We start from the raw sequence: 22829 nt of genomic DNA, 5'->3' as shown, positions 1-22829 counted from the left end.
GAAACCAGTGAAACTCACTGATGACTTAACTTCCATTCAAAGCAAAGCTCAATTCCTATGTCTCCCTGAAGAACCAAGCAATCCCTCAACTAAATACCCAAACTTTTCAGGCATGAATCCTCAAAACCCAAATTATAAAATAAATAAATAGGTTATCGCTTAAGGTTCAAGAAATTGTCTGTAAACCAACAAACGGTTGAAAAACAAAGATTGAAAAAAGAGGGTAAAAAGTGCAAAGCAAAACCACCTTTCCTCTTTCCTAAATTTCTTTACCTTTCACTACCCATCATCAAGCACAACCTGAAAAAAGAAAGCATATCACAGCCTGTGAAACACAATAACGCCATGAAATTTCCCAACAAGAAACGCCAGCATTTAATTAGTAGGTCGTACCCGCGCCTCAGCGACACCTATTTTTATGATTATTGACTTTTATCACAAACGAATTAAATTAAAATCTCCGACTACAGATGAAAAACGGCCCACTTTGCTATATATCGTCCAAAAACGTCAACGCAGAATAAATATTACCGCGACGACACTACCTCAGTGACGTCGCTCGCTCACTCGCTCAGCTAGAAAAAAAAAAAAATTACGACGGTTTGTATTCTCTCAGGCTCTCGAACGCGACCTTCTTCCTCGTGTCGAGATCGACCTTCTCGATATCGCGCGAGGTTCCGAGATATCCGTAGAAGATCCTCCTCTTGTCCCGAGACCTCTCGCCCAAGTTCACGAGGTTTGGGTTGTTCTCGTCCTCGGGCCCGCCGATCGTCAGAGGCTGTAGACGGAACCACGCTCTCCGGCCGTGGTTTTCCCGCTCGAAGTGGTCGCCCAATCGCGTGGCCTCGTTCAGCCCCGCTTGGTCACCAGAGAATTTAACTAGAGTCAAACCCAAATGGCCTTCTCTTCCGTACAATGATTTAGACTTGCCTCCCGAGAATCCAAGATCTGAGAGACAAACAGAGAGGAATAATAAACAAGATACACAGCTGTGTCAAAATGTAATAGGGGCTTTTCCACTTTGATTCGAGTGGATAAGGAAAACCCGAAAAAAGGGTTCATCGCGTAACAGCTGTATGATTCTGAGGTTTTTCTAAGCTAGAGAACCATACAATTATATCAGCTGTATAACCAAAGGAAAGAGTACAATCTATAGCGATGGAGGGATTTTTTTTTTTTTTTTTTTACTATAATCAAATTACAAAGGCTATCCAAACCCGTGTGAAACTCTCGAGCTATTATTAATGCAGGTCTGGATTTCACAGGCAACGTATTTAAGGAATGGCCACACATTCAAGAAACATGCCAGGCTGGCAATGCAGGTGCAATTTCGTAAGACAGAATGGTTATAATCAAATGTGTCCCATTAGGAACAATATTCATGGAAATCGTCGCACTGTTCCAACTCAGAGAGTCAGAGCAGGTTCATGCATATTAAGTCATTGATTCTGAGGGAAATAAGGTATCGGAGACCTTAATCAGATGTTACGAAAAACGAAATACGAGTCAGAAGCCGGTGACTCAACCGCCAAGGTTTTTAAAATGCTATGCTAGTTTGTGCTCCATAAGATTTCGACTATACGAGCCCTGCCAGAACTCCATTCAAGAACTGAAACTAACTTAAAACCCGAATCAATTAACAGCGAAATCCTGACCCTAAGACTTAAAATCCCAATAGAAGCTTGGAAATAGCGATACACACTAAGCATGTCAATCTCTGTCTGAGTGTAACTCCAAACAAAACCCAAAACAAGATTTTGTAGCCATGTTTGATCAAAGCAGAACAATTACCGGATGGGAATTTAGGATAACACAAATACCAGCTTCAGGTATCCACTAGAAAAGACATTCTACAATTAGGCGAACGATACCTCGGAAGTCGTCAATTTCAGCATATGTTACCGATGGACTGTTACAATATTAAAAAAACGGAAAAAAGAAAAATTGCTTGCCGAGAAAAAAATGATAAACAATGCAAGAGCAATTATACCTCTAATTCTTGTATCCATGTACTTGTTTCCGAGACCTTCCATTCGCCCCTCTTTGTTCTTTCCCGTGAGTGTATTATGAATTATCACTACCGGAGGCCACAAAATCAGATCATCCTGATTCGCCGCTGCTTCGTCTGCGGATAGGTGCTGATAAACCTTCGAGTTATCGGGAGGTATTGAGTAGTTCCAACCCATCAAAGCACAAAGAGCTTTGTGCAAACCCAAGTGATCCACGAGAAACTCGCTCTTGTCCCAGTTGTAACTGTGCATGATGAGACTATGTGTGTCTGCAAAATCTTTAGAAGACCTGAAACATCGTGCACAAGGATATTGAAGAACAAATTTTACAATGCATAAGATATCAGCACGACCTGTTATGTTGGAACCTCTAAAGAAGAAAGCAAACACATTTTTACCACCATGAAGGTGCATATCAAGATTTGTGATAAATAATACTGGCAATTCATCAATATGGCAGTATTTCTCAAGCTATATATTTGGAACTTTAACGAGTCGCAGCTTAAGACTGTTCTTCGTCAAAACTGATGATGATCAAATCGATATTCCGATCAAAGTATTTTAAGCTTATAATAATAAGCCTCCACACATATATATCTAATTACGATGTCTTTCCCTCTGGAAAACCTATGAATCCCAGAAAAATCACGAGTTTCAAATGCCTTCGACATTAAGTAGTCTCCGAAACCTTTCTGAGCACATCATATAACATAAACAAGGAAGCTGAAGAAAGACAAGCAGAAACCCAACTTAACAGTGAATAAGAACAACAGAGAATGCGGACAACCAATATATATTATAAGAATTATTCCGAAACATTAAATAAATCGAACATGTAGAGTTTGATACTCTCAATCTAAACCTACATCAATAAACAGAATACAGATGCGTCAAAATTCCAGCACCTGAACGTATCAAATAAATATGAGTTGCAGAAATGGCAGACCCCAAAAAGGGAAACCATATAAAGAAAACCAGCTTTTAGAAATGTCAAAAGGTTAGCTATGGATCGTACTGGATTTTAGTCCATCCTTGGAAACAAAAATCAATATGAAAAGGATATAAAGGAAGATAAGAAGATCGATAAACGTGTAACTGAACATACTCACAGATCAAAGACATCATTTTTATTATTGTCTACGATCAAACTATATCATGACAACACAACCTAGTAGGTGCTGGCAGACTAATTACTAGCTTAGATACTGGAATGATCAAGCTCAACATTTACAAATGTGTTATCTAATGAGCTAAGTCCATGACCCTACGGAAACAAATAGTAGGTGCGTTCGAACCAGATAAGTAAAAGTACTAACTGGTCAACTAAATCATCTGCCAAAGAAACAGTACAGTAACACATGCCAAAACATATTCTTGACATATATGTCTGGAGACGAATGAGTTCCATAAAAAAACTAGCACAAGAAGTTCTCATGCCATAAGATTCTTTAAGAAAATTCACGCTATATATAAAGACTCCGAACAAAGATAAAAGTTAAAACAGAGCGAGCTCTGTGCCAAGAAACCCGGTTCTGGGCTATACCTGCCCAACCTCTATTAACAGAAGCAACATATGAGGTTATCTAGGATTTAAACATAAGCTCATTCATCCCATGATAATAAGAGACTATAAGAGGAAATATATTCTTTATGTCAATCGACAATGACATGTTCCTCAATACGGTTTAGGGAAACTACTATAATTGCAGCTTGATAACTGACCAAAAACAATTTCAAGTTAGACAAATAGAAAGGTTACAAAACAACAAGGATACCACGTACAAGAAATGACATCAATAAGGAGTACAAGCTAATCCAAAGAATTGATCAAAGACACTGATCTGATATTGCTAAGCTAACTACTTTTCATTGCATGTCAAAAGGAAGGATGAAGAAATATTTTTTATGCTTCCACATCCGAAATCGAACTATAAATCCTCTTGTAATCCCTCAAGTAGCAATAGTGTGATTGCAAATTTAAGCAGCAAACAGTCAAACATTGCAGAGGATAGTTAAGATTTACTACATTGGTAATTCGCCAAGATGCAACGAGTCAACAGTTAATTACGAGAGCAAAGATCGTCAAGGAATGAAAAAGAACAATTTGCTCTATAATATTAAGGAGAAACGAAGAAAGAATTAAATAATTCCTCAGAGCTCAATACAGTCGAGACTCGAAGGCCACAATGATATGCCGAAATGGAATTAAAAAAGAAATAACTTTATCAAGTAATCACCACAAACAACGCATATCAGTATAAAGATGGAAAGGTTTCACCTTTGCAACCTTTGCCTAATGCAATAGCAAACAACTATGCACTGAACCACTGTGGGTGTTCAACAGAATGGCCATTTGAAGTAAGAGGTTGTTGGTAAACAGAAACATATAGTTCTATTTTTAATTAACCTATACCTATCACTCCTCTCATCATCAACGAATCAATTCCATTCGCTTCCAATGACGTGGAACAAGTTGAACGAAAACTAAAAATCTTGATAAGCATCTATACCAAGCAACCCTCGTAATCCTCTAACCAAAATCTTGATGTAACCAAAGTCCATGCTACAGCTTTAACTACCTAAAACATATGGTTTCCATCGCCTAATCCGTAAACCGCAACAGAGCACACCCAATATCCATTCCCACTTTCTCAATTTAAAGTACTAATATCCCATCAGAGACACGAAAGCATTGATCTTTTTCTCAAAAGACAAAAGCTTTGTTTAACCACAAGGGGTTGATCAAGTGGTTTGAACGATTCTTGGGACCTTATCAATCCTTGATTCGATTCTCCATGAATGCAACAATTTGAGTCACTGGGGTAGCAAACCCGAGTTTCGCATCAAACAAGTCCGCTCAATCCCATTCACTTTCCTAAACTCAAAAAGCATATGGAAATCGAGTTAGCGGCGCCGAACCTTTCATGGGCAGGGCAAGCGAGGCAGTGAAGCCGGCCGTGCTTCCCCTTCTCCAAGAAGCTCCGCCGCTGAGCCGAGGTCTCGTTCACAGCCTTGGCAAACTGAAGAAACGCCTTCTTCAGCTCGCCACTATCAACCTTCGAGTGCTTCGTAGTGACCACCGGCGGTCCCGCGGCGGCGGGCCTCATGAGCTTCGCAGCCCTCGAGGAAGACGATGACTCATCGCCGCCGCCGGGGTGGTTATGGCGTCCGTACCTTTCGTCGTCGAACTTCCTCTTCCCGGGCTCGAGGCCGAGGGAGTTCCAATAATCCTGCTGGTGGTGCCGGAACGGGCCCGGGCCCACCGGGGGAGGCAGAATCATCCTATGCGGCGGCGGAGCTGGGAAGTCCTGGTAGTCCGGCGGTAAGGCGTGGTAGGTTCTCACGCTTCCGTCGGCGAGGGCTATCGTCCGGCGTTCGAGCATGTGGAAGCCGTAGGTCGGCTGCGGCGGCGCCGGAGGAGGAGGGTGGTTCCGATGGATTTGGCTGTGGTTGAGGTAATGGTTTGATGGTCCGGCCGAGGGATTGGGTTTGGGGGACGGGACTGGATTCGGCGAGGCTTTGGGTTTGGAATTAGGGTTAGAGTTAGGGTTAGGGTTAGGGTTAGGTTTGAAATTGGGTCTTGGAGGTTGGGGTTTGGGATCGGCGGCGACTGTTCCGCCGCTGCCGCCGGAGGGAGGGTCCCAGCGGGATTTGCGAAAATTATTATTGGCCGGTTTATGGCGGTCTGTGGAGGTTCCTCCGGCCATGGCCGAATATTTTATTAGTCAGAGAGAGAAGGAAGGAGAGAGAAACTACAGAAATCTGGGATTTTTTTTCATCGGGAAATTTATGGGAAATACGAAAAAGAGTGTTTCTTTCTGGTTTTGGATTGGGATATATTTGGCTTCTTAACTTTACCACGTTTCAGTTTGGTACATAAAAATGTAATGGTTTTCGAATTTGGACCCTTCATTTATATACTCGACTAATAATGAATCAAATTGAGAGATGCATTTGTTCGAAAATAGCTTCATTTGTTTTTATCCTTCTTTCTATATATAAAGGTTGTGTTGAACGTGTTAAGAATTAAAAAAAATACTATGTGATATGGTGTCACGGTAAATATAGCGTGATATTGTATCACACTCTATATATGCAGTGTTTGATACCGTGTGGTTGAAGAATTTCACACTATTAGAGTATAAAGCTAAGCGTGCCGTTGCACGCTAGCTTATTTATGTACAAGACACATAGGCAATTCTGTTATGCCACGTAGGCGATTCTATTACACAATCGGTTAGTTAGATCTCAGTTGCATCTGAGTATATAATGTAAGAATCGTTGAGAGATCAAAGTAATGAGAATTCTCTTCATTCAATTCAATCCATTTGTCATTCATTTCTCTCTCTAGAACTAACATGGTATCAGAGCTCAGAGATTCTCCGAAAATCGAATCATCACCGATTCTCGGCGGAGCTTCGTCTTCAATGGCGATGAAATCCGGACCACTAGTGTTCTCTCACTCGTTGTCGATCAAGCTCTCCAACGACAACTATCTGCTGTGGAATCATCAAGTTTCGGCAGCTATTCGCGGTCACAATCTCCAATCTTTTCTCACGGAGACGTCCAAACCAGCGAAATTTCTCTCACTCGCAGATGAGAAATTAGGTCAGATCAGTCAAGCTTTTCTCGATTGGGAGAGACAAGATCAACTTCTCATGTCTTGGCTTCTTTCGTCTATGACTGAAAGTCTTCTCACACGCATGATCGGATGCGATGAGTCGAACAAAATCTGGTCTACATTGCAACAATATTTCACAGTGCAGACAAGAACTAAAATCAAACAGCTGAAAAGCGATCTGGAAAGTACCAAAAATGATTCACTCTCAATGAATGAATTTCTCCTCAAAATTAAAAATCTTGTAGATCTGCTTGGTTCGGTAGGTCATGTTGTCACATTTGATGCTCACATCGGAGCAATCTTTGATGGACTCGGCGCTGAATATGATTCATTCATCACTTCAATTAAGACGCGAGTTGAACCATACACGGTCGCTGAGATCGAGCCACTCCTTCTGTCGCAAGAAAAACGAGTGGAAAAACGAAGTCAAGCCAATCACTCAGCCAATCTCACGTCTGTCCAGTCAGACTCATCTACTTAAAGCCACAACAACAATCAACGCAGTCAAAATCTCAACAATAATAGTGGAAGGAACAACAAAGGAGGTCGTGGAGGTTGAAATGGCCGTGGAGGTCGCTACAACAATAACAATCGTCCTCTATGTCAGATCTGTGGTCGTCTAGGCCACCTGCCTTCAAGTGCTTTCATAGGTTCGATCAAGCCTTCTCAGGACCACCACAACAACAACATTATTAATTCAGACCCTCAGCTCCTCCACAAGCTCACTTCTCTCAAGTTTATGATGGCAACTACACCAACTACAACAACTATGGCAACCAAAATGGTCACTACAACAACAATGGTGGTGATTACTCTTCTTTGCCATACCACCAGACTTATCTCACCACACCAGAGACTGCATATGATCCAATGTGGTGTCCAGACTCAGGAGCTACAACACATATCACCCCAGACTCCAACAACTTGACATCTCAGTCCAGCTACAATGGCTCGAACAAAGTGATGGTTGGTAATGGTATGGCCTTATCAATCTCCAATGTTGGTTGTTCTAGTTTTCAAAGCTCAAACTTGGAAAAATGTCTTAAACTACATGTCTTACATGTACCTAAAATAACCAAAAACTTGATTAGTGTGTCAAAGTTTACTAAGGATAACTCTTTTTTTTTTAGTTTCATCGTCACTCATGTTCTGTTAAGGATCAGGGAACAAGAGCAGTTCTACTTGAAGGGAAGCTACGCAATGGTCTCTATGCATTCAATCCCAAAGATCTCAAGCCTACCTCTACACACTGCCAATCAGATAACCTGGCATCTCAAGCACAAGCTCAAGTTCAGAGTTCCACAGCTAGCCAAATGACGTCCAAAGACAGTCAAACACTCTCACTGTGGCATGATAGACTAGGCCATCCATCTATCAATGTTGTAAAGAGTGTACTGGCAAGTTGTAATAAACTTAATTCTGGTATAAATAAAGCTGATATTACCTTTTGCAATGCTTGTTGCAAGGGCAGAATACACAACTTTCCACATGTGTCTTCTGAAAGTGTGTACACCACACCATTGGAGCTAGTGCATTCAGACTTGTGGGGTCCTGCTCCAATGACATCCAAGAATGGCTACAAGTACTACATCCACTTTGTGGATCATTACTCCAGGTTTACTTGGGTCTATCTACTCCACAACAAGGCTGAGGCCTTCAGTGCTTTTCTTCAGTTCAAAGCTCGAGTAGAACTTCAGCTTGGTCACAAGATAAAGACCATCCAGATAGATTGGGATGGAGAGTATCGTGCCTTCACCTCATTCCTCACAGAACATGGCATTCAACATCGAGTTTCATGCCCCCACTCTTATCAACAGAATGGCCTTGCTGAGAGAAAACACAGGCAGATAGTGGAGAATGGTCTCACACTCCTTGCACGTGCATCAATGCCACTATTACTCTGGGATGAGGCTTACAGAACTACTGTCTATCTGCATAACAGGCTTCCAACGCCAGTTCTATAAGGAAAATGTCCTCTTGAAGTTCTGTTCAAAGCTGCACCAGACTACACCACCTTGAAGACTTTTGGGTGTGAGTGCTTCCCTAACCTCAGACCTTTTAATCATAACAAGCTAGATTTCAGGTCTCAATCTCATGTCTTTTTGGGATATAGCATTAACCACAAAGGATATAAATGTCTTAGCTCATTAGGAAAAGTTATCATATCTCGCAATGTTATCTTTAATGAAACAGTGTTTCCATATGAAAAACTATTCCTTAAAGAAAGCCTTGCACAACACTCAACCAAACCTACCATCTCCACTATCCCAATCCTTACACCACAAAGTACCTCAACTCACCATTTTATACCCCCACACCTCAAATGACCACAAATGGCCAACAAAGTCACCCACATACACCCACAATAACACAACAGATCATACACTTAATCAACCTAACACCAGAAATACATGCACTGACATAGTTGCCTACACTCAACCACCAACACAAGCCATACCTCAAACCACAAACACTCGCCCTATGATGACACGAGCAAAACATGGGATTCACAAACCAAATGCCTTCCTCACCACCATACACGAACCTGATACAGTTGATGATGCACTCAATGATGTAGACTGGAACAAGGCTATGCAATGTGAGTTTAATGCTCTCGTACAAAATGGAACATGGTCATTAGTAGACCTTCCACCCAATAGGTCTCCAATAGGCTGCAAGTGGGTCTTCAGGGTCGAGGAAAACTCAGATGGAACCCTTAACAGACTGAAAGTTCAGCTGGTAGCTAAGTGGTTTCATCAGATGCCAGGCTTTGATTTTGGAGAGACCTTCAGTCTTGTCGTCAAGCCAACAAAAGTTCGAGTTGTTCTGACAATTGCAATATCACGTGGGTGGCGAGTGACTCAACTTGATGTCAACAATGTATTCTTAAATGGAACCATATCCGAAGAAGTGTACATGCAACAGCCACAGGGTTTTGAGCAGTATGGAAAAGAGGAAAAAGTCTGCAAATTACACAAAGCACTATATGGCTTAAAACAAGCTCCAAGAGCTTGGTTTGATACGCTACATCATACTCTTCTCTCGTTTGGCTTCACCAATGCTAAGTCTGACCACTCTCTATTTGTCAAGTTTAGTGGCGAATCAATCATATTCATATTGGTTTATGTTGATGACATCCTGGTCACTGGGAATGACACAGGTCAAATCAATCAACTTATCCAGTCCCTGAATGCCTTCTTTGCTCTAAAAGATCTTGGTGAACTACACTACTTCTTGGGAATAGAAGCCACACACACAAAGGCTGGCTTGCACTTATCACATGAGAGGTATATAACAGATCTTCTAATAAAATCCAAGATGTCCACAGCTAAAGGCATGCATACACCAATGGCAAGTGGTATAAAGCTAAGCAAGTTTGGAAGCACAGAGCTTGAAGAGCATCAACTCTATCGTCAAGTGGTAGGAGCTCTGCAATATGCCACAATTACACGTTCCGAAATCTCCTACTCAGTCAACAAAGTATGCCATTTTATGTAATCCCCAACAGAAGAACACTGGAGAGCTGTCAAACGAATCCCACGCTACCTCAAAGGAACACCAAACCTGTTGGAATTGATCTAGGGTTTAAGAAAAAGTTTAACGCTTCGGGTAAGCGGCGAAATTTTAAAATTTTCTTTTGACAAGTAAAACGATTTTACTAACCTAGACAAAGAGCAAGTACACATGAATAAAAACTATTATGAGCATTATAAATTTACTAACCTTTTTCAGAAGCTTGAACGTTGAGAAGCTTTTGGAAAGTTGCAACGTTCGTCTCCCCTCGCAGCATGTCTCTCTTCTTTCCTCGCCAACTCGAGCAACCACGAAAGTTTCTATCACTATAATCACTCGAGAGAAAATGAATTAGTGAGTGAGCACTTTTAAACACGACGACTCGAGAACAAGTCTCAAAGTCGAAGAGCTAAAACGCTAGGTCAAATGTGGACCTAGGTGCCAAAACAAAAACGAAAGAAAACTAGAGAGAGAGAGAGAGGAGAAGTCGGCCACCACAAGGTCTAGAGAGAGAAGCTCTCAATCTCTAACTTATGTGGAATGAATAAAATGATAGGAATGAGGGCTCTATTTATAGGAGAGGTTTTACCTTCAATAATGTAGTTTCCTCTTCTATAGAATATCACATATTCATGAGAAAATATTTCCCTTTTTCTATCCAAGTCACACGGCCAACAAGGGCCTTCATGACTCCTTGGATTTCTTTCCTCTTTTATTCTTTGCTTTCTCCTTGCTTGTGTTGGCCGAAATCCCATTGCTTTGTATAGGAAATTTGTTTCCTCTTTTTCTTTTAGCAAGTATCTTCATACATCAATGCACAAAATAAATTTCTCTTTCTCTCTAGGGTATGCACGAAATTGGCCTTCTAGAACATGCTTCTAGATGTTTCTTTATTTGTTCATGACAATATAAGAAAAGCTCATTAAGAATTTTCAAGTAAAATTCTATGAAATGAAATTAATCCTCAAGGCCCAAATTCATCAATATGGCCGAGTGGTTTAAATCATTTGTCATCATATGACAATGTCAAAAAAATTTATTGACATTCATTTCGTCCTATGTCCAAAAAGACAAAATTACCCTTTTTGACAATTTTCGTAAAACTTGTCTCGTTCTTGTTTTAACTTAGCTTCTAGTTTAACTATTCATACTCGATGTGATTTGTGACAGTGACCTCATGGATCCAAATGAACAAAGCTTGAGCTAAATACTTGGACTCAAAAGTTCACAAACTTTTTCCAAGTTTAGCTTAATGTCAACTGACTCCACTAAAGAGTTGACACTGAAAATCTCTCGGTTCAAATGAATTTATTTTCTACTCAAGAATTCAACCTAATTTTAATGAGTGGATCCACTGAATATTATCATTGTTACCCTTCATGAATATCATCAGCTAGTCGGGATTTACAAAATTACCATTTTACCATTCTAGCTGTTATTTCCTCAACTCCTTTGTCGCTTGTGAATAAGTTAGAAACAATGTATTGACGAGAAGCTAACAAGTCACATTGTTTCATCCAAAAGAGTCAAGACTTAATTTGGACACTGACCAGTTCATTTATTCACATTCCAAGGAACAAATCATGAGGTGATATACATTGCATTTCAGCAATCTTGTACATGAATTTCATATCTATGAGAACTTCACAAAGTTACACATGACATCTTCACAACTTAGTACTTCACCAAGAGCTCCTATTCAGAATCACATAGTGAGTCCGAACTCCGACTTTCTCAAATGAGAATATGTAAGCTGTGAAATGGCATGTCTCATTTCAGGATTGAGGTAAGCACGATGCAATTCATACGTAGTGACTTCGAGACATAAGAGGTTAAATGGTTTGTCCTTATCTTGTCTCTAGAAGTGCACTGGTCAATTCAGTACCTTCGGAAGATACCTAGAAGAACTATAGAGTCTCCAACTCTCAATGTCCCATAACCAGACATCATAGATTCTCCTAACAATCGTACTGAGGTCAATAGTCTTTTGACCCTTAAATTGCGAATATATCGTTTTAAGCAAACCGTGAAGAGTTTGTTCATGAAAATCTACATTTGTCTCTTCATGTGTTGTTAGGTTTGTTTATGGACTAAAGACTAAGGTTTTATCATAAAGCTTCAAACAGACAAGGTAGAATGAATGAACGTTTCAACTTTTATTAATATATAAGCAATTACAAGCAAGAGTCTTTGTGAGACTATATTACATCAAATGTACATAAATAGACACTACTACTCTTCTTGTGGGCACCATTGACAACAAAACCATGGTTTACTACCTCGACCAAACAACAGTCTCAACCTGACAGAACTAACAGGGTTTTGTGATGCTGACTGGGCCTCAGACCCCGATGACAGACGGTCAACATCAGGCATGTGTGTATTCCACGGGAATAACCTTGTAACTTTGCAGTCCAAGAAGCAGCCAACGGTGTCACGCTCAAGCACCGAAGCAGAGTATCGCAGCCTAGCCACTACGATCGCAGAGATCACATGGTTGAAGTCCTTCCTGTCAGAACTCAGAGTCCCAGTCCAAAAACCTCCAGTGGTTTGGTGTGATAACCAAAGTACTGTTCTGTTGGCAGCTAACCCAATTCAACACCAACGCACAAAGCACATTGAGCTAGACCTGTACTTTGTTCGTGAGAAAGTCTATGCAAAGGAAACCGATGTCCGTCATGTACCTGCCTCCGATCAGCTCGCTGACGTGATGACCAAGGCAGTCCCTAGCAAAGAGTTTTTGGGATGGCGAGACAAGCTTCGAGTCACAGACTCTAGTGCGCTGGGTTTGAGGGGAACTGTTAGAGTATAAAGCTAAGCATGCGTTGCACGCTAGCTTATTTATGTACAAGCCACGTAGGCAATTATGTTATGCCATGTAGGCAATTCTGTTACACAATCGGTTAGTTAGATTTCAGTTGCATCTGAGTATATAATGTAAGAATCGTTGAGAGATCAAAGTAATGAGAATTCTCTTCATTCAATTCAATCCCTTTGTCATTCGTTTCTCTCTCTAGAACTAACACACACGCAATAAATATATAATGATATAGCGTATGATTGGAGATGGCCTTAAAGATCATATAGATCAATGTAAATGAGCCTCTACTCTTCAGTTAAAAGTAGAATAATGTTTTTTTTTTTTTGTATAGCTAGTCTAATAATCTGTTTTGTTAATTTGATTTTGTAGATCTTGTAACTAGCAAAAATTTATGAATGAACTTGTTATTTATCCATTTCTAAATATAAACTTTAGTATCCGAGCAAAAAATAAATATAAATTTTAATAATATTTTTGGATAAAAATCTCACTAAAACATATTTTTATTTCAAACTCTTTTTCTCAATTTCTAATTTCTCTCTCATCTCTATTTCTATCTCTCTCTCAATCGTCATTCCTTCATCCGACTAATAACTAATAACGACGAATGGATGCAAGTTATGCATTGGTTGGAATGAAAGAAAAGACAATTGAAAATTCTAAATAAATCTGCATCCAAACAAATGAAAAGTTCCATTGATCCTGGCCCAAGATGCACATTGAACACCATTGTCAAGAGTCAAGACTACGAGATTTTGTACACGGATCCAACCGAGCTTTGAAGAGCACGAGAGAAAGAAAACACGAGTCTCGATTAGAGTAAATAGGTGAATGTAGTTCTAGCGTTAAGAGTAAACCACTAGCAATCTATAATTCGTATTATTTTGATTTTTTTCAATTTTAATTATTTATTGATTCAAACTTATGACTCAAATCCTAACAAAACACAAAAACCTTAAAAGCAAACCCTTGGTGACAGATCGAAACGGCCATTCTACAGCCACAACAGACCTAGATATAACTTGCATAACATGTCTCTTATACTGTTTCTAATCTTTTTGTTTGGTTTTTTAACTTCACAAGAAGACCCTTGCATGTATGTCGGACTTGCCACAAATATTACTGTCCTGAAAATTTAATAACAGAATCTTTATATCTAACGAGCCAATTGTCAGCAAGTAAAATGAACGAAGATTTATCCACAACAATGCTATCATTTTGTTTAACCAACTGCTCTTTACTGCAAAACACAAACCAAAATATAAATCTTGCCTTACCATTCCATGTTTAATCTTCATAACAAAAAAGTAGTAAAAAACAAAAAAAAAATTTAAAAGCGCTCTCCTCTGTCTATTGCATAATAACTGACCAAAACCACAGGGTTCTTATAACAATTGATCAAACAAAAATAAAAATAAAAAACTAAAAGTGCTAAAACTGTAAAACAAAACTTCGCACCAATACACGACACATGAAAGAAAATAGAACCGACTTAACGCTTCTTCGAGACACCAACAGTCTTTCCTCTGCGTCCGGTGGTCTTGGTGTGCTGTCCACGCACACGGAGACCCCAGTAGTGACGAAGACCACGGTGGTTCCTAAAAGTCAAAGTCAAACAAACCAACATTAAAGTCAACAACAACAAACAAAACAATACACAGATGCGTATCTTGTACACTCTGAGCAACTTTCCGAAGTAAAATCAATACCTGATCTTCTTCAAACGCTCAAGGTCGTCCCTGAGCTTCATGTCCAAGGCATTGGAGACAACCTGAGAGTATTTCCCGTCCTTGTAGTCCTTCTTTCTGTTCAAAAACCAGTCGGGGATCTTGAACTGACGCGGGTTCGCGACAATGGTCATCAGGGTGTCGAGCTCCTGAGCAGTAATCTCACCGGCTCTGCACAACCACATTCGTAATATATAATCAATTCTTCGTAACGTGATTGTAAAGAGAACAAAGAACAAGAGAAAGTGTCTGTACGGTAACAATGCTGAGATATACTAGTCACATTACATTATAATACTCTACGTTTGTTCATTTTTTGGAAGAATACTAGTGATCGATGTGTGACAGAATCTAACTTCACTGCACTATTACACAACAACAGGAAATAACATTTCATTCAACACGAACAATCACAAGTTTTCATTCGTCAAAACTAAATTGCTTGAATTCATCCTCTTTTTTCCTCAAAATCGAATGTGCTATTTTATTGAACCTAAATACGAACCCTAAGACACGATCTAATTACTTAGACTCTTCTGGTACAAAACAATTATTAACGACATAAGAGGAATTAAGCTTTCATATTTCATAATATAAATAAATCGATATTTCTACATAGCATAGGACTAAATCAATAACCTTGCTTACTAAAGCATCATCAGAATAGTAATATAAAAACCATCTGTTGATCGCAACAATGGAAAAACTAACCTCTTGTTCATGTCCACATCAGCTTTTTTGCAGACGATGTTGGCGAACCTTCGTCCGATACCTTTAATGGAGGTCATAGCGAACATGATCTTCTGCTTCCCATCGACGTTGGTGTTGAGCACACGCAAAATGTGCTGGAAATCCTCGTTCGCCACCAGAGACTGCGAAAAAAAAAAAAAAAAAACGTCACAAACGCGAATCAACACCAAATCCTATTGAGAGCCAGATTCGGATTCGGAGAGACTCGCTCACCATGGTTGTGGTTCTTTCGGATTCTCTGTGAGGCAGAAGAAGCAAACGCAGCGCTGAGAGGAGTGAGACAAGTTGCGATGGAAGCTCTTAAAAAACCCTAGATGGAGAAACAGGGTATGGGATTTTAAACCACTGGCCGTTAGATGAGATTGCGAGGAGAGATTATCACCGTTGGATCAAGTCAGAATTAAATGGGCATCGAAAATACGGTTTTGCCCTTCATCTAAAAACAATCAATAAAACGTGAAATATAAAAAATCTCTGAAAGTAAGCTTTTGTTATTGCGAGCAACGAGAAAAAAAGTATGATATTTCTTCTATGGCTGTGCTTGAATCGTCCATTTATTTCACTATATGATTTATTTTGGATTTAGATTTTGTTGATGCGTTTTAACTTGGTGAAACTATTGTGGCTAAAATGAAGGCGAATAGATAAAAAAAAAAAATGGATGTTGCTCTTTCGCCAAAAGTATTCTCTCCGGTGATTTCAAACAGCTCAGAGAAATCCCCAAAGCCAGCCAAAATCCGTTGAGTGATAATCTTTCTTTTTGTGATAACTTAAAGCTCAAGTCTTTGAACTTTAGCATTGTGTTTTTTCAGATGACAAAGAACATCCCAGACTCAACTCAGTCATGCCGCTCCGGCGGAGAATTCTAGTCTCTGGCGGCGTGTTCTCGGCCGCGGCGACCGTTCTTCTGCCGGTCAACCATTGGTCAACGCCACCCGCGGCTCGGGCCGAAGAAGAATCGGGCGGCGGAGGAGGGATCGTTGAGGCGATCGAGTCGCTGCTCGACCCGAACGAGAAGACGAAGAAAACCGGAAAGTCGTTGCCAAAGGCTTATTTGAAGTCCGCGAGAGAGTTGGTGAAGAATCTCCGAGAGTCGCTGAAGGAAGACCCGTCGGAGATGGCTAAGTTCAGGCGGACCGCCGATTCGGCCAAGGACTCGATCCGGGAGTTCTTGGGCAGCTGGCGGGGACAGCAGTCCGTGGCCCGAGAGGTCGTTTTCGTAATTTCTTTCTTCATCGTCCGAAACATTTGAGCTGTTCTTATGCTTATGCTTATGGTTTTTTTTTTTTTTTTTTTTTTTTTTGCAGGAGTCTTATGTGATGCTTGAGAAAGCTATTCGATCGCTGGCCGGGTTTTACTCGAAGGCCGGTCCGTCGGCGATTATGCCGGAGGAAGTCAAGTCGGAGATTCTGGAGGATTTGGATTCGGCTGAGGAGTTTTTGTGATGAAATGGTGTGAGTTGTTGTGAATTGAAGATTGGTCATTGTAATTTTTACATGTATCTCAGTTTTTGGTATTCTAGTGATTGAAATTAAAGGAAAGCAAAGGAAACAAGCAAATATTGGCACACAAAACTCAGTTTTTATATGTGAGAATTTAGGAGTCTGATACAAATCAAAGAGTGAATATAGAGCTTCAACATCAATAATGAAAAGGCAGGGAAAAAAAAAAAAAAATTAACGCCTTTGCGTTGTTATTGCCATCCTTGGCCAAAATTTCGGTGTGAATCTTCACTCTGCAATTCACTTATCTTTCCTAGTTCTCGGTATCAAGACCGTGAAATAATGCCCTTGGAACTGCGGAGAATAAAATTCATGTGTTGTTCTACGGTAATTTCGAAAGGAAAAAAAAATACATGAAACAAATTTATTGAGAAAAGTGATAATATTAAACCTTGGCACAGTTCCGACGAGGTGCGGGTCGTACTCAGTCGCTTGTTGAAGAGCCCTAGCACATGCTTGAGTTCGTTCGAAATTCAGTTATTCAACGCCATGACAATTTTGTAATGAAACTGGAAATTAGTAACATGTGAACAGTTCACAGAACAGAAAATCTTAATTAATTTGCCTGCACGATATGAAGTGTCAGTGCCGAAAATGCTAAGCACCAATTTAGCTAGTAGAAATTAAAAAATATAAACATCCTTTGCAAGGAAATAATATGGAAGCTGAGTCAAATTCCCAACAGAAAATGCAAAAACAAAGACTTTACCTAAGTGTCGCATGTTCCGAGTCGGGAATCTGTAAGTCGTAATCCAAACATGGTGGACCACATGAATCCTGAATATAACAACAAAAAAACCAATATTTCCAAACAAATATTCCCTTATACCATTTAGTTGAAGATGATTCCAACGACCCAAGTTCAACAAAGAGAAAGATGATAATACTTCGGGATCGCATTGGATGTTTACAGTATACAGATAAATATCGTTTAAGTCGTTGTAAGCTAATTAAGGTTAGTAGTTGAGTCGGGGAAGTTCTTCAAGCTATTTGTCAGCTTTTCTCTATATAAACGGGTTTGAGCGAGAGAGAACATGAGATAGGAAATTTATCTCGGGGAAGTTCTTCAAGCTATTTGTGTTATTGGTCTTTGTAAGGATTCGATACTCAGCTTGTGAGTGAAGAGATTTTTGAACATTTTCAGGGAGTTCCGGGGAATTAGGCATAGTTTTGTCGAACCTCGTAAACAAATTCTCGGTTTTCTGTTTGTGCTTGTGATTAGTGCTGTGATTGTGTTTACTTTACTTCAATTGTGTTTTTGTTTCAGCTTGGCTTTACTAACATACCGATTTATGAAAGTTATTCTTCATCGATTCCTGAATCAAAACCGACCATTGTTGCAGGACTGTCAACATAATCAAGTGAAGGATTTCCAGAGCTTAAAAGAAAATATGCGAAGAGCGAACCACGAAGAAAAGTAAAGCAACATAAAAGTGTTCTGATTCGAGTGAGTACCGTTCTAATTGCTAGAGCAACATCTTCATTTCTATGATTATCATCGATGTGTATCTCAATCACATTTCAATGGAGTCAATTCTTTACAGCTGGTAAAAAAAAAAAAATTCGGAGCACAGCAAAATTCAAGCTTCCAGGCCAAAATCTACAAATTTGAAAGACTATAGGACATTTTCACTCATAAGATCAAGGAAACAATATCTTTGCGAACGCGTTCACATTTCAGTACATTCAAGACAATGAGGCTCGAGAGAATTGAGGTTCGCAGTTGAAAATACCTGGTTTAGAATCCGGCGTTGTTCTTGCTGGAATAGAGTCGTTTTCTCTCAGAATTGAAAGGCTTGGGAAGGTTAAGAGAGAACCTGACGGTGGTTGATTAGAGTGGAGACGGTAGAAGAAGTAGAAATCGCCATTGATGGAGCTTCACCGTCAAAGCTAAGCTAGCTCTCTCTCTCTCTCTCTGTCGCGCGAGAAAACGACTTGGGCCTATGGGCTAAATAATAGGCCCATATCTTAAATATTTTTTTTAAAGTAGCGCTTTGAAAAATAAAAATAAAAATAATTTTCTTACCTCTAAAGTTTTTTTTTTAAATCTCAAAAAAAAAAAAAAACCTACTATATATAAACTTAAAAAATGTTGCACGTTATTTATATAAAATACACGTTATTTTTACAATAAAACAACCCTTCTTCTTCTTTTCAAACTATGATCCTTTCAATATCCCTTTTATTTTTTATTTCATAACTTCTCTTCTTTTTTCCTACTGTATTTGCCTTGTTTTAATAGTCTTGTTTTTTTATTTGCAGTTTCATTTAAAAAAATGGCAAAATTGTTTGGAAAAAAAAATCACGAAATGTGATTAAATAGGACGTTACAAATAGGAAAGTACTAGTAAGAAACATGTGTCGTTGAGCACCTAGTTATAATTATGAGCATATAACCTCTCTTGTAAACAATAAATCAAGGGAAACTTCATAACACGTGCTAAAGATCCCAATCCCCCACACGTTTACGTGTTTGACTTTTTTTTTTGTCTTCCGTTTTAATTTTTCATATCATCATCGTGCGTTCAAATTAGTTCCACGCGTTTCAGGCTATGTATATATACACACATGAATATCATAACAAGCTATCTCAACACAACAAATAAAAACATGGCATCGAAATGCTCTCTAGTTCTAGTCTTTGCTCTATCGATTGCGCTCTTCTCTGTCGCTGTCGCCGCCCAAAGAGGCGGCGGCGGAGGCAGAGGCGGCGGCGGCGGAGGCAGAGGCGGCGGCGGAGGCAGAGGATCAAGCGTTAGCAGCACCGCCGGCGGTGGCTCTCACCGTAACACTTCTTCTTCGTTGTCTTGTCATGGATTTTGGCTGTTCGATGTTTGTGTGGTTTTTGTGCTATATTTTTTGGGATTTTATTGAACCCATTCTTATGTAAATGTAGTAGTTAGAACATAAATTATTTTTTCTCTCGCCCTCCTGTGTGTATGTATGTGTCTAAAACAGTGTGTAGAAACTCATTTTTTTTTTATTTAGTTTTTTCTCATATATGCAAGCTGGTAATGTACCGGAAATAAAAATTATATGTATATATGTGTTGGAAAAATGCCACGAATCACTCGATTGAATTGAATAACTATGAATCAAACACGCGTAGACGATAACTTCATGCACAAGTAAAACGAGAAGATAATGGCGCCAAGGACAGAAAAATGGAGAGAGAGAAGAAATGACACAGTGATTTATCCTGAATTCAGATTCAGTCATGGCCAAAATTTCGCCGTGAATATTCACTCTGCAATTCGCGTATCTTTCCAGTTCTTGGTATCAAGACCGTGAAAGACCGCCCTTGGAACAGCGGAGAACAGAATTCGTGTGCTGTTTTACAGGGATTTCAAAAGGAAAGAAAAACTAAATGAAGCAAATTCATTGATAAAAAGTGATGATATTAAACCTTGGCACAGTTCTGAGGCGGCGCGGGTCATACTCGGTCGCTTGTCGAACGGCCCTAGCAAATACTTGAATTGGTTTCAAAATTCAATTATTCAACACCATGATATATTTGTGGTGAAACTGGAAATTAGCGAGTAGAGAAAAAAAAAAAAGGACTTTACCTGAGTGTCGCATGTTCCGAGTCACAAAGCGGTGGGACCAGGCGAGTTCTGAATATAACAACAAAAAACACTATTTCAAACAATATTCTATTTCTAAACACATAATCCATTTATATCATCTAGTTGAAAACGACTCCTATGACCCGAGTTCAACAAAGGGGATGATGATAATACTTCGGGATCGCCTCGGATGTTTATAGTGTACAGATTAGTACCGTGTTGAGTCAATTAACTTAACCCGGGGGGTCAAATTATACCATTTAGAGTTAGTATTTGAGATTGGGAAATTTATCTCGAGGTAATGCTTCAAGCTATTTGTGTTCTTGTTCTTTGTAAGGATTCGATACTCGGCTTGCAAGTGATCGAAGGAGAGAAAGATATCGACATTTTTCTAGTCTTAGTGCATCCGATTACCTTCGGGGAGTTACAGGGATTAGACATAGTTTTGCCGTTCTCGGTGTTTTTGTGCTTGTGATTAGTGTTAAAGTTCTTCTTCGTCGATTCCTGAATCAAAACCGATCACTGTTGCAGGACTATCAACATAATCAAATGAAGCAATACCAGCGCTTGAAGTCCCCGATCCGGTAAATCCCTTTCCTATCACACCAAGCGCTTGAAGAAAACCTGCAAAGAGCGAATCACGAAGAACAATAAAGCGATATAGAAGTGTTCTGTTTCGAGTGAGTACCGTTCCAATTGCTAGAGCAACATCTTCATTTTGTATGATGATCTTCGATGTGTATTTCCACCACACTTCAATGGAGTCAAGTCTTTGCCAACTGGTCAAAAATAATTCAAGCTTCCAGGCCAGAATCTACAAATTTGAATGAATATAGGACAATTTCGCTCATAGGTTCAACGAAAGGAATTCCAGTACATTAACACCGAGCTATATATCTTGCGTTACTCTCTTACATTGAGTAGCTGAAACTTCCACTAAAAAAAAATACCAATCGCTCCAACGTTCAAGACAATGAAGATCGAGAGAATTGAGTAGTTTCACAATAAATAAAAAATACCTGGTTGAGAATCAGGCGTTGTTCTTGCTGAAGAAGAGTCGTTTTCCTGGACCATGGAATGGAGTCTCAGAGAATCGGCTGCGGCTTTGAGCTTGGTTAGGCTGTAACGTCCAAGACCAGGATTGAAAGGCATTACAGGACTCAGAAAGAACCAAACAGTGATTGATTTGAATGGAGTTGAGAAGACGAGACGTTGAAGAAGAAGAATGAATAAGAAATCGCCATTGATGAAGCTTCACTGTCTAAGCCCCCTCTCTTTGTCACTGAGTAAGAAAAAACGTTGGGCCTATGGTTAAATAATTAGGCCCAGATCATAAGTCCTATGGGAAAAAAAGAAGGGAAATGGCCGGTTCTAGTAATCATTTCAATAGTTTGGACCAAAATACAGAGTTTCTTGTTTTGGATATTTTTAGTAGTTGCATAAGTGAGCAAGTACATATTTGCCCTTAACTTTATTTCTTGTTTTAAAAATACCTCATTAAACAATATCGTCAGTTAATATTTCAAAACTCAAATGAAACCCATTTTCATCTTCTTGGTTCACGCTCTCTCATCTCTCCTCCGACTCTTTCTCTCTCTAAAACCCTCACCCACTTCGCCGAAATCGCGGAAATCCTCATCCACGTCGTCGAAATCTCCGGGTTCGTTGCTAATCTTCATTATTCTTTCAAATCTCTACGAATCACCTTTTTTCAAACGCTAAATTGCAGAAAATGACGGCCAAAAAATGCGCGCCGGTTCGGAAGAATTCGAGGACGACGAAGAAAGGTCCGACGCCGCTGAAGAAAAGTCTCTCCAACGAAAAAGTCTCCCGCCAAGAAGCCAACAACGTCTCGTCGAGTGAAGAAACCAAAACTAGTCACTGAATTTCCGGCGTCAAATTAAGATGAGACATCGCCATTTGAGCTCCGAAAACGAAAAGTTGAGCTCCGAAAACGAAAAGCAACTGTAAATGAGGTAAATTTCTTCACTTTGAGTATTTTGGGTAACTTTTTGATGGCATGCAAAGCTGAATTTGGGTTATTATTTATGTGATTGTAGAATTCTTTGATTTGCATTTTCTGTGTGTTGAAGATTTCATAGGTTATAATTTATGTAATTGTAGACATTTATAGCTATAGTCACTAGAATTGTAGATGTTTATGTCTAGTGACTATAGCTATAAATGTCTACAATTACATGTTTGTGTAGATATAGTTCTGGTGATATGAGGACTGTTTATGTAGAGTTTCATGTTTTTTTCTTGACATATGCAGGGATTTGTAAGATTTGTCCCCGAAGAAGAGATTGTGGACCACAAC

At 39.6% G+C, this 22829-nt stretch overlaps 3 protein-coding genes and 2 long non-coding RNA genes across 8 annotated transcripts; 1 reads left to right on the top strand and 4 right to left on the bottom strand.

The window, feature by feature from the left end:
* Positions 1-331: 331 nt before the first annotated feature.
* On the bottom strand, positions 332-5870 carry LOC149393073 (RNA recognition motif XS domain protein). The gene is made up of 3 exons (XM_089617131.1): positions 4929-5870; positions 1991-2298; positions 332-948 (listed from the first exon to the last, which is right to left on the bottom strand). The coding sequence occupies exons 1-3, from the start codon at positions 5714-5716 to the stop codon at positions 593-595; spliced, it is 1452 nt and encodes a 483-aa protein (XP_089473257.1). The 5' UTR covers positions 5717-5870; the 3' UTR covers positions 332-592.
* Positions 5871-14224: 8354 nt separating this feature from the next.
* LOC149393072 (small ribosomal subunit protein uS13z/uS13y/uS13x-like) lies at positions 14225-15757 on the bottom strand. Its single transcript, XM_089616811.1, has 4 exons — positions 15655-15757; positions 15403-15563; positions 14674-14862; positions 14225-14562 (listed from the first exon to the last, which is right to left on the bottom strand). The coding sequence occupies exons 1-4, from the start codon at positions 15655-15657 to the stop codon at positions 14457-14459; spliced, it is 459 nt and encodes a 152-aa protein (XP_089472937.1). The 5' UTR covers positions 15658-15757; the 3' UTR covers positions 14225-14456.
* On the top strand, positions 15695-16915 carry LOC149393071 (photosystem II D1 precursor processing protein PSB27-H2, chloroplastic-like). Of its 2 annotated transcripts, none has more exons than XM_089616810.1 (3): positions 15695-15768; positions 16254-16651; positions 16749-16915. In XM_089616810.1, the coding sequence occupies exons 1-3, from the start codon at positions 15756-15758 to the stop codon at positions 16884-16886; spliced, it is 549 nt and encodes a 182-aa protein (XP_089472936.1). In that variant the 5' UTR covers positions 15695-15755; the 3' UTR covers positions 16887-16915. The 2 variants fall into 2 exon arrangements, with proteins under 2 accessions (XP_089472936.1, XP_089472935.1); XM_089616809.1 differs by lacking the exon at positions 15695-15768 and adding an exon at positions 16001-16180.
* Positions 16916-17002: 87 nt separating this feature from the next.
* On the bottom strand, positions 17003-18880 carry LOC149393070 (uncharacterized). 2 transcript variants are annotated; one of them, XR_016299735.1, is made up of 4 exons: positions 18677-18880; positions 17653-18487; positions 17335-17452; positions 17003-17237 (listed from the first exon to the last, which is right to left on the bottom strand). It is a non-coding gene; the product is annotated as an uncharacterized LOC149393070 (long non-coding RNA). The 2 variants fall into 2 exon arrangements; XR_016299736.1 differs by having other exon boundaries at positions 17653-17720.
* A 974-nt stretch (positions 18881-19854) lies between these two features.
* LOC149393069 (uncharacterized) lies at positions 19855-22085 on the bottom strand. Of its 2 annotated transcripts, XR_016299638.1 has the most exons (3): positions 21529-22085; positions 20510-21323; positions 19855-20413 (listed from the first exon to the last, which is right to left on the bottom strand). It is a non-coding gene; the product is annotated as an uncharacterized LOC149393069 (long non-coding RNA). The 2 variants fall into 2 exon arrangements; XR_016299637.1 differs by having other exon boundaries at positions 20510-22085.
* Between the last annotated feature and the right edge of the window lie 744 nt (positions 22086-22829).

The sequence above is a fragment of the Urtica dioica genome, chromosome 6, assembly GCF_054948205.1.
Source record: "Urtica dioica subsp. dioica isolate 48M chromosome 6, U.dioica_male_clone48M_v1_H2, whole genome shotgun sequence".
NCBI lineage: Eukaryota > Viridiplantae > Streptophyta > Magnoliopsida > Rosales > Urticaceae > Urtica > Urtica dioica.
Note: the sequence above shows the minus strand (reverse complement) of the source record. Positions and strands in the feature narration are given on the sequence as shown.